Here is a 10372-nt window from a genome sequence, read left to right as displayed (position 1 = left end):
ACAATGATTCTGCCGTTCGAATACAACAACTACAAACACAAATATGCACACAAACAAATTCACTTACAATGCAAATAAGTTCAAATAGGCTACAGTGTGTTCAGTGTGTTCAGTGTGTTCAGTGTGTTCAGTGTGGGAACACACAGGAACATGGCAGAACCTGAGGTTGCACTTCCGTCATTCTACATTCGCCCAAAATGTAGAATGATGGAGGTGCTACAGCCCAAAATAGACAAACCAAACACCGGCTCGAGAGAGAGCCTTTCAGGGTTTAACGTTACCCGAAGGCCACCGTGATTCTCCGACATGCAAAATCGTGGTAATGTCAGCCGCTGTCTGACTTCCGTTTCTCCTAAAGTAGTGTTATTATGGTATGGAAGTCCTCTGAGTGACCGCGGTGTTAATAACCACGTTGTGTGACTGAAAGTCCTTTACTTGCGTTGTACACATTTCTGTGCATTACTTTTCGTACCTACAATCCGTGTTGGAGAACAGCCTGAATTCATAATCACTTTAAGACTTGTGTTGACCTTGAAGCCTCAAACATTCAGAGTAAAACCCGTTGGTGTCATTAGCACACTGCTGCAGCAGGCCTGAGGTCTGATCAGGTTGTACTGACCCTCAATACAACCACAGCTTGATAATCACGTTCCCATTCAAAGCCTTCTTCAAGAGCCAGTCAACATGAATCACACAGAGAAGCATTATGAGGGAGGAATAGTTCAATCATTTTAAATATTGTATCAGTCGTATAATTGCAGTTCATGCAAATCTTTAAAATCATTTATACAGGACGTTTTGCTTTTTACATCATGGTTAGATGGTTTTTGTACATTTTCAAGCATATTAGAAAAAAAGATCACCACATGACGATGTTACAGAGATTTAATACCCAATTAAAAGAGAATAAAAAGCGTAGTATATTATTATGTGATGGGGAGTCGAGTTGGGCACAAATAAATTCAGCTTTGACTCTCAGAGCGATAAAGTTTGGCTTTCCTACTTCTCCCAAACAAGAACACAAATATCCCTTAAAATGTGCGACAGGAACGCTGATGAATGTACAGCAGAGCAGCACATTCACAGTCTCCTGAAGACTTAACATCTAGCTTCACACTCAGCATACTGTACACACAACGTCACCAACGGAAACCAATCCAGACTCAGATTCATTATTTATCCTGCTAAAGGAAACACAAACTCTCCGGGACATTAATATAACCGGCAAAAGAAACATTGAAACACATGCTGGTGTCCTCCAGCTGAAACGGGTCAAACGTCTTATGTTACATGAACAGGATGTTCTGATGTGTTCGGCGTCCAGATGGATGTAAACATGTACAGATCTTTGTGTGATTGGCACAACATGTGATGTCTGCTGCCGTGGGTCCGTCCAAGCTTTGGGAAATACACTTACTCTCAGTGAGCCTCCGAACAACCAGGCTAGCTGTTTCCCCCCGTTTCCAGTCTTTATGCTAAGCTAACTGACCGCTAGGTGCAGCCTCATATTTACGCGGCATTGAAACTTCTCATCTAATTCTTGGCAAATGTGCGTATTTTCCAAAATGTGGAAGTATTCCTTTAAAGGCAGAATGTCAGAGAGCTCATTGATTCCGAGATAAATATTCCGATTCTACCACCAATTATTTTAACATGTTGTTTCATGTTTATTTGAAATATCTTGAAATAATAGCACCCTTAGAAAGTGTAGAAAGTGGAAAGATTCTAGATAGAACCCCCAGAGAGGGTTCTGGGTAGAACCATTACATAATAGAAGGTTTCTCTCTAGAACTAATTATAGTGGGTTCTGTGAAACCATGACACCATAGAAGATGTCGCTGTATAATCTCTTATAGGGGGTTCTGGGTGGAACCATTACACCACAGAAGATGTCGCTGTATAATCTCTTATACGGGGTTCTGTGTGGAACCATTACACCATAGAAGATGTCTCTGTATAATCTTTTACAGGGGGTTCTGTGTGGAACCATTACACCACAGAAGATGTCTCTGTATAATCTTTTACAGGGGGTTCTGTGTGGAACCATTACACCACAGAATATGTCTCTGTATAATCTCTTATAGGGGGTTCTGGGTGGAACCGTTACAACACAGAACGATTCTCTGTCGAACCTCTCGACGTGGTTCTGGTTGGAACCTCTCACAGACGGCTCTAGGTATAAGCCTTTATGTTGGGTTCTAGGTAGAACCAGCTGAAAGGGTTCGTGGTAGGGACCTCTTTCAAGGGGTTCTCCAATAAAAACAAGCCAAAGAACCCTATATGGTTCTGGTTAGCACCTTTATTTTCAGGAGTGTACGTTATTCCTCATTTCTGGATTTTGTGTCCACAGTGCAGACACCACAGCGTCTCCATGACGCGTTGCATCCTAAACGGACGTTCTCCTGTGTGCTTTGTTCTGGTTCTGTTGGTGGAACGGTCAGGAACAAAAGTACGAGCCGTTTGAAACGTGTGTGTAATAAAACAGAACATATTCATCAAACGGCTTGAAGAGCAGCCGCCGCTCTGTCCAGCAAACAGCGGAGGGCAACAATGAAAAATAAAAGTTCAGAAAATAACACAGTACCAATTCTTTCCAATCACCAACTTCAAACCACTTCTGTTCTCACACAGGAGCTGCAGGCGCAAAACACAAGTGATGGGGAACCCCATCAACCTGAACTGAAAACGACGGTTCTGCTCGTGAGCACCCGATAACGCACCAACACGAGTTACCACTTCCTGTCACAGACCACACAGGACACACGTTAAGAGAGATGACACCATCGCTGTGGGAAGCCTGAACGGGTGAGAAGCTCTCTGACAATATGAAGCAATCAGCACTTTTAACCCATTCCGGGTTCCCACCACGTAAAGCAACAACAAACGTCTCTTTCTGCTTGTGGAGCAAACGGATACAAAATTAAATATAATTTCACATTTTGTTGTCAATAAAAACATGTTTTGTGCTGAGATTCCTTTTTCACATTCACATACAACTTCTCTATAATGTGAACGTAAAGGAGACAAACACTGCGGACAGAAAACCTTCGGCCTGCAGTTGTACTCAGTTTATTCACCATCAAATCTCTCGACCAGCATTCAGAGCGAGGGCCAACAAATGAAGAAACGCGACCCTGAGTTGGTGCAATTCTGATGGTGAGGTTCCAACAAGCTGCACATAGAAGTGAAACAGAAACCTCACTTGACATGAAGCATCTAGAATATCCTCTCACGTTGTCACATGTACATATCCTGTCTTCTGTACTTTTACGTGCAGCATTTTGAAATTTCACTCGCGCGGGGGCCATAGCAACCGGTTGCTTGGCCGCTCATCCCCAGAAAGGAGGCTCAGTCGAGTCGCTGGGGGCTCCGCCCGACGGCTCCGTCTCCAAACGCTGAAGAAGGCGGAGAGGCTGTCACGACCTCAGCTTCAAGATGACCGTGGCCAGGACGAGGAAGAACGTGTTCCAGCCCAGCGTGACGGCGAAGCCTCGCCACACCATCATCCGAGACAGACCCCAACCTGTTGGAGAGACGGAGCTTTATATTCACTTGTTAGGATGCAGGAAACCAAAGCTGGACACGTTAGGAGTCAGTCGTAGAAGAACTCTGTCGAACAAGTTAGCTTAGCTTGGCATAAAGACTGGGAATCAGGGGGAAACAGCTAGCCTGGCTCTGTCCACCTGCACAGGAATGTACTACTGTTTTGTTTTGTTAGTCATGTTCAGGCCTGTGTTGCATAACGACATTAATTAGCATTGAGTCATCATCGGCATCGCAGCCCTCAGGTTTTGTTTGCTTAGTAACGGCAACGACGACTGGAGAGCAACCACCCGAAGTGTCTTGGGTACGAGGATGAAAGTGCTGCCGTTTTCCACGTGTTTCCAGACGCAACATGTGACCACAATGTCTGCTGCAGGTCCCACTTCGTTCCGGGCTCAAGTGAATCCAATCAGTGAGTTCTGCAGGATGCAGTTGCAAAGAAAAGAAAACGTTCACGCTCATCATCCCCTAACACTTTCGACTTGTGCCTGTGTCCCGTCTGCCACCTCTACGATGAGGCTTTCAAACAGGAAACGGCTCCTCTGACTTCCTGTGCATGTGTCATGTAACACGGCCTTTAATGTCCGGAGACGGTGAGGTCGAGAGAGGGAGGAAAGACTGGGAGACGGAGCGAAACCACTAACATTACATCCCAGGAAGCTACAGGATCCAGAGCTGATGAATGATTTAAACGACTGGCTACGTTGTTTATAACAATCAGCACACACGCCAACGGCACGCCAACGACACGCCAACGACACGCCAGACAGCGGCGTAACGGTGAGTGTTGTGTCACGCGTGCGTGTGCATTACCTCTGTACATGATACAGCGGAGGGCTTCGGAGGCGTAGGTCTGAGGAAGAGCCATGCTGATGTAGCGCAGAGGATACGGGACACACTCCACCGGCCAGATGATGCCTAAAGTACAGGACGGGGAGTGGAACAAGCTGCTGTTAGAGTGCAGCGTTCATATCTGGATGATCCGTCGTCATAATGAACCTCATAAAGCATTTAAACAAGCTCTGGTTTCAACAAAAAAACAACGAAACTTCAAAACAACTGCAATGGAAATTAATTTAACCACAAGATCCCAAATTTGCATGAGCATGTTCAGGGTTCAAAGGTGAAGATCATCTCGACTGCTGATTCAAAAGTCAAGAAAACACTTCCAACCTCAACGGAAAAATATTTCCTCATAACTTTCAGAGAGAAGAGAGCAGCTGGTTTCACAGAAGGATGGACAGTACACACACACACACACACACCGCTGAGGATGAGGTTGGGGTAGAAGATTCCCAGGGTGGCCTGGTTGGCGTTCTGCTCGTCGTCGATTGCGGCTGAGATGACGAGGCCGAACGAGATGCCGGTGATGCCCTGCAGCACGATGAGGACGACGACCAGCACCAAGGAGCCTTCATTAGGCAGCTAGAGAGAGAGAGAGAGAGAGAGAGAGAGAGAGAGAGAGAGAGAGAGAGAGAGAGAGAGAGAGACGGAGAGAGAGAGAGACGGAGAGAGAGAGAGACGGAGAGAGAGACAGAGAGAGAGAGACAGAGAGAGAGAGACAGAGAGAGAGAGACAGAGAGAGACAGAGAGAGAGAGAGAGACAGAGATGGAGGAAGAAGAGAGAGGAAAGTTAAATTAAGAGGCTCTTTTCAGCCACAAAGCTGCAGTGGAGCTGTGAGATGAGCTTAAAGTCAGGAAAAAACAGCATTTTGGAGAGTGATATACATTATTTTACGTGCACAAAATCTGAATTACCATAAATAAAAACATACAACATAATATTTTCATATATATATATATATATATATATATATATATATATATATATATATATATATATATATATATATATATATATTCTATAGCAAACATAATCCTTCATCTTGTAAATTTCAATAATACATTTTGTATTTTGTACCGTCTCATTTCATCTCTATGTGTTGTTATTGTATGTCAACGCCTCTGTTTTGTGTACTTTGCACCAATAAATAAAAGAAATAAGCACTTTTTGTGCTCCAGATTGAGGTGTTTGTAGTCCGATAAATTGGCTCAAGTCATGAGTCATGAGTCATGTCATTTAAGTCAGGGTCAGCTGGGGCTACAAGTTTGAAATGGAGAAAATAAAACTGGAGGAACGGAGTTAGAAAGAAGTGAGACCTCTGCAGTCTGCTTCAGGCTGGAGGCTCAAGGCAACAGTAGAAGCTCGTAAAAATGCGTGCAATGCAAAAAGATGATTTCTCTGTTGTTGCTGCTTCAAATTTAATCCTTTTTGTTTTTTCAACTATCCATCGTGAGTGCAATGCCAACTCAGTGAATCAGTATTGAGAGGCAGACACACTCTCTGATGTACGGCACTGTTCTTCAGCCAAACACACATCAAGAAACTACAAAAGAAATGTCACTGCTGCTGCTAAATCACAGCGACAGCACGGAGGAACGAGTCAGAATCAGATAAAAACAGAGAAAAGTCCCCGAAGGTTCAAGGTGTAGGAGCGCATGTGTGTGTGTGTGTGTGTGTGTTAAGACACTATCCGTCTCCCCTGACAACGAGCAAAAATAGACACACAGTCCACATGACTGCTCGGTTGCCACAGCAATCAAGGGCTGTTGTCGTGGCGATCCCAAAGCGATCCCTGGAAACGGCCAACGCAGGAAGTGATTTATGCCACGGTGGTCTCTGTGGAGTCCTGCTCCTTAATCAACACGCACACACACACACACGCACACACGCACAAACACACAAACACATGCACGCTCAAGAGCACACACACACACCCATGAAAAGCATGTCCCTGCATGGACTCAACACACACACACACAAACACACACACACACACACACACACACACACACACACACGCGGAAAGCATGTCCCTGCATGGACTCAACACACACACACAAACACACACACAAACGCTGACACCACGTTCCCTCTCCTGAAGGAAACGCTCTGCTCGATGGTTGAAGTGAATCATTGTTATTAACATCGTCACGTTCTGCAGGATAACGATGATGGAGTGAAAATGCAAACAGCTCTGCTGCATTTATGGCACGTTAAGCTTCAACGTGTCAAACTCTCCACAAAGCAAATCATTTTAGAAACGCAGTGAAAGGTTCATCTGTGATTGTATTTCGTGTTCCTTAAATGTGTGAAACCTCGTGTGACTTTCTCACACTGTGCTTTGTGTTGAGAGTTGAGCTTTGTTTGTTAAGTATCGGCACATCGTTCCTACTGTCAGGGTTCTATTGTTCTGATCGTTGAGACAATAGACGGAAGAATGCACCAATGGAATGAGTAAATGTGCAAAGGTGCTCATGGGAGTTGTAGGATCGTAACGTCACGTTTTGAAAAGACTACAATACTTTTTTCCACGTGTACTAATACTTTCTCCTTTCCTTTGCTTTCTCTCAGAAGTTAAAACAAAAACAGTAAGTTTCATCAGCATTGCGACGAGGAGCGAACACACAGAGGAATGATCAGAGGAACACACACACATAGAAACAGTGTGGAAACAATCAGCTTCGTGAACAATTATTGTAGCGTTCCATTGTTTTCTTGATTGATTCTGTGTTTTGACTTTCTTATTTTTGCTGCTGACTCAGTCGATAAAGTGTCATCTTATCTGAAGCGTGTTTGTTTGAGGACGAACCTTGAAGACGAGCAGGATGAAGAGCAGCAGCAGGACGATCTGGACGCTGATGACAAACAGCTGAGAGAAGAGGTGAGCCAGCATCGTCTCCAGAGAGCTCACACCTGGAAGACACACAGACATAATAATTAGTATTCTGATACAAGACAAGTCCACGTTTCAATAATTACAAACGTTTTTCATCCTTTTAAAGCTATGAAATCAATAACTCATGAATAGAAATAACCAAAACAACCGTCTCAGTGTTTGCTGGCAAACTTCACATTCTGCTCTGATCACCTGACTCCCCCTAGTGGTCACATCTCATATTACACTCAAGATTCACATCGATTGGATTCATTATCATCATCAGAAAATAAGCAAAATGATTGAGCATCAAAAGGTCCAAACAAACTAAAATAATATGCACTTTTAGAGGAAGTCTGTCTTTTATTCAGTAAAGATGTCAATCAAGTTCAATCTAAACTCATTGAGTAGGTTTAGTAAATGCACATCTATTGTGTCTGTGTCGCTCTGCAGGAGCAGTGTGGCCTTTGACCTCTCACCTGCGACCCAGCACCTGTCCAGAAGCCCCTCCTTCCTCTCCAGGACGAAGGAGAGAGCTGTCAGACCCACGGCCAGGTAGAAGGTGATGCTGGAGGAGGAGGAAGGAGCAGGCCGTTACATGGCAGGTCGTCTCGCTGGTTCATGAAGGTAAAGTTGTTCAGCACTGACCTGAGAACAGCTCCGGGGGTCACAAACGTGGTGAAGTCTGTGTTTAGGCTGCCGTAGATCGGCTCCTCAAACTGACAGAAACAAAGGATTCAAATTCACTGTTATTATGAAGAATGTAGCAGAAACACACCAACAGTTAGAGCTAAATATACTCTATGTAAATATATATATATATATATATATATATATATATATATATATATATATATATATATATATATATATATATAGTTACTGCTGCATTGGAATTTGCAAAGTAGTGTCTCTTTTAAGATTGCAATTCAAACAGGTTTTATGTGTTTCCATATTGTTATTACACTCATTTATTTATTATTCTATAAACTCTTTTTTAACATTTTTATTACCTTTATTGGCAGCGCGACCAGGTACGACAAACTCCCCAATTTAGTCTCCACAAAAGTCTGCGAATAGAAGACTCGACCAGTTAAACAATATACCGCGAAAACATATTTAGTGTGAGGATGGTAATGAGAATAAAGTAAATCTTTATTCATAAAGCACTTTTCAAAACAAATGAAGTGCTTTAAACGGTCAAAAACACTTCAGGACTGCAATGAGGTAAATAAAATCAGATGACACAATAATACAAAACTAAAATGGAATGAAACACACAAAAATATATGATACAATATTGATATTGGAGACATGAAGCTGCTGTAGAGCCCTGAAGCCACGCGTGTTGTATTATGAGTATAACTCAGTTTAACCTGTGTGAGTTCACACAGCGACGTCTCGTACGTCGTCACGTGTCTTTGTACTCGCTGGATCGGTCGAGTGATTTCTGATTTATCGCTCAAAGTAAAATGACGACGTCTGAATATTTTCACGAGACTCCAAAACAAACGTATTTATTCACCTGAAAGGCCTCGTGTAGGTTCTTCTGCAGCATTAAGGCAATTTGTCGATCTAGACAAAATACACAAGACACAAAACACAAGAACACCACTTCATTCATGAACTTCTTTAAATGGCACCTTCGAGTTTATTGCAAAGAATAGTAATCACAACTGTTCAATGCTAATCTCATGAAAGTGACTAATTTTCTGCAAAAACACAACAAACTGCGGACTCTTACTTGTGAGGTCCAGCCAGACGTGCACCGATCCTCCGTCCACCACCTCTCTGGAAACCTGCCGCTGCAGCATCCTGTAGAATCAGAGAACACATTCAACATTCAGCAAACATGAAGTCAAAACGGGAATGTTGCAATACGAACAGAAATACGAGGGTTAAGATGCTGCAGATTGTCTCTGCAACAACACAAGCTGTTTACAGGTGCATTACAAGACGGACTAGAGAAAGACTTTCTGTTGTTTAGTGTGATCTACTGATCAGTTTCCTGATTGTCTAATTCATCACTTCGTCTATAAAATGTCACAAAAGTACTTTAAAATATCTCTTCCTCAGCCCCAAACACAAACACATACACTTTGTTCATAGAGATGTATTTTACATCTTTAAGTGAGTTTTCCTGTTTTGTTAATAATAATTTTACTTTCCTCAACGCATCACACGTTACGGTCTGCATTACCCATCATGCCTTGTCCACAAAATAAACAACAGCCGTTAAACAGACGTAAACTAAAACACATCCGGTGTATTCGGATAAAAACGAAACAACAGATCCGATTATTTTCACACCTTTTTGTTTTCTTTGGACACTTCTGGCGCTTTAACGACACACGATTCAGTAAGAATGAGCGTGTGAGCCAGCTCACCTGACCAGGTGTGTTTGGGACAGGAAGGACAGGACTGTCCACCCAGGCATCACACACACACACACACACACACACACACACTGAACTGTGACTCACACCAACAACAACTCGTGCCCTCAAACACTCCAGCACTGACTCATCCTGATGATATGATGCTGAGCTGTCGTGGTTTGATTAGGTGTGTCAAAGGTGGAGCGAGAGAACAATGGAGACTTCAGGTGACATGAAGTTGAGGAACAAAAGAAGTTCTGAACGACATTTAAGGTCCTTGATTTTATTCAGGCAGCTTTAAAAGAGCATAAAATCTCTTCCCCAATTCTGAAGGTCTTCATGCTGTCAGGAAATAAAACGGTAAAAGCCTCGAGTTCTGCCCTTTGGCCGTCACCATCTTGTTTTTTGGAGCTCAGTAAGTCGTGTTGTTTCATTTACTGATTGATTATTAAGTTGCGACTCCTCTCACCTTTTCGTCAGGTAGCTGGTGAAGTTCTCGCCGAAGCCGATGACGCCCCAGTACTCCCCGTTATAGATCCCATCGAAGGCCTCCGCATGGGACAAGGGCACCTGTGGATATATGCAGAACTATTTATACGCATCAAACACCATATTCAATGTCTTTATATCAAGTGAATACTGAATACTTTGCTCCAGATGTTTGTTATTGGGCAGCTTCACTGGAGAAGTGTGTGTTTCAGACAGAATATTGAAAGGTTCGCTGTCATGCAG

The 10372-nt window shown here is 43.2% G+C and overlaps 1 protein-coding gene across 1 annotated transcript in view; it reads right to left on the bottom strand.

Moving 5' to 3' along the window:
* Positions 1–798: 798 nt before the first annotated feature.
* The window catches only part of abch1 (ATP-binding cassette, sub-family H, member 1), a gene marked incomplete at its 5' end in the record, with an annotated part of 18057 nt that continues 8483 nt past the window's right edge, over positions 799–10372 (bottom strand). The window contains 10 exons of the mRNA XM_079280110.1: positions 799–3523; positions 4357–4461; positions 4809–4968; positions 7197–7300; positions 7742–7830; positions 7911–7981; positions 8276–8332; positions 8788–8837; positions 9007–9077; positions 10110–10210. Coding sequence (XP_079136236.1) covers positions 3417–3523; positions 4357–4461; positions 4809–4968; positions 7197–7300; positions 7742–7830; positions 7911–7981; positions 8276–8332; positions 8788–8837; positions 9007–9077; positions 10110–10210 — 915 coding nt within the window. The 3' untranslated portion in view covers positions 799–3416. The remainder of the gene's footprint in view (positions 3524–4356; positions 4462–4808; positions 4969–7196; positions 7301–7741; positions 7831–7910; positions 7982–8275; positions 8333–8787; positions 8838–9006; positions 9078–10109; positions 10211–10372) is intronic.

Source organism: Melanostigma gelatinosum (genome assembly GCF_949748355.1).
Source record: "Melanostigma gelatinosum genome assembly, chromosome: 12".
Classification (NCBI taxonomy): Eukaryota; Metazoa; Chordata; class Actinopteri; order Perciformes; family Zoarcidae; genus Melanostigma; species Melanostigma gelatinosum.
Note: the sequence above shows the minus strand (reverse complement) of the source record. Positions and strands in the feature narration are given on the sequence as shown.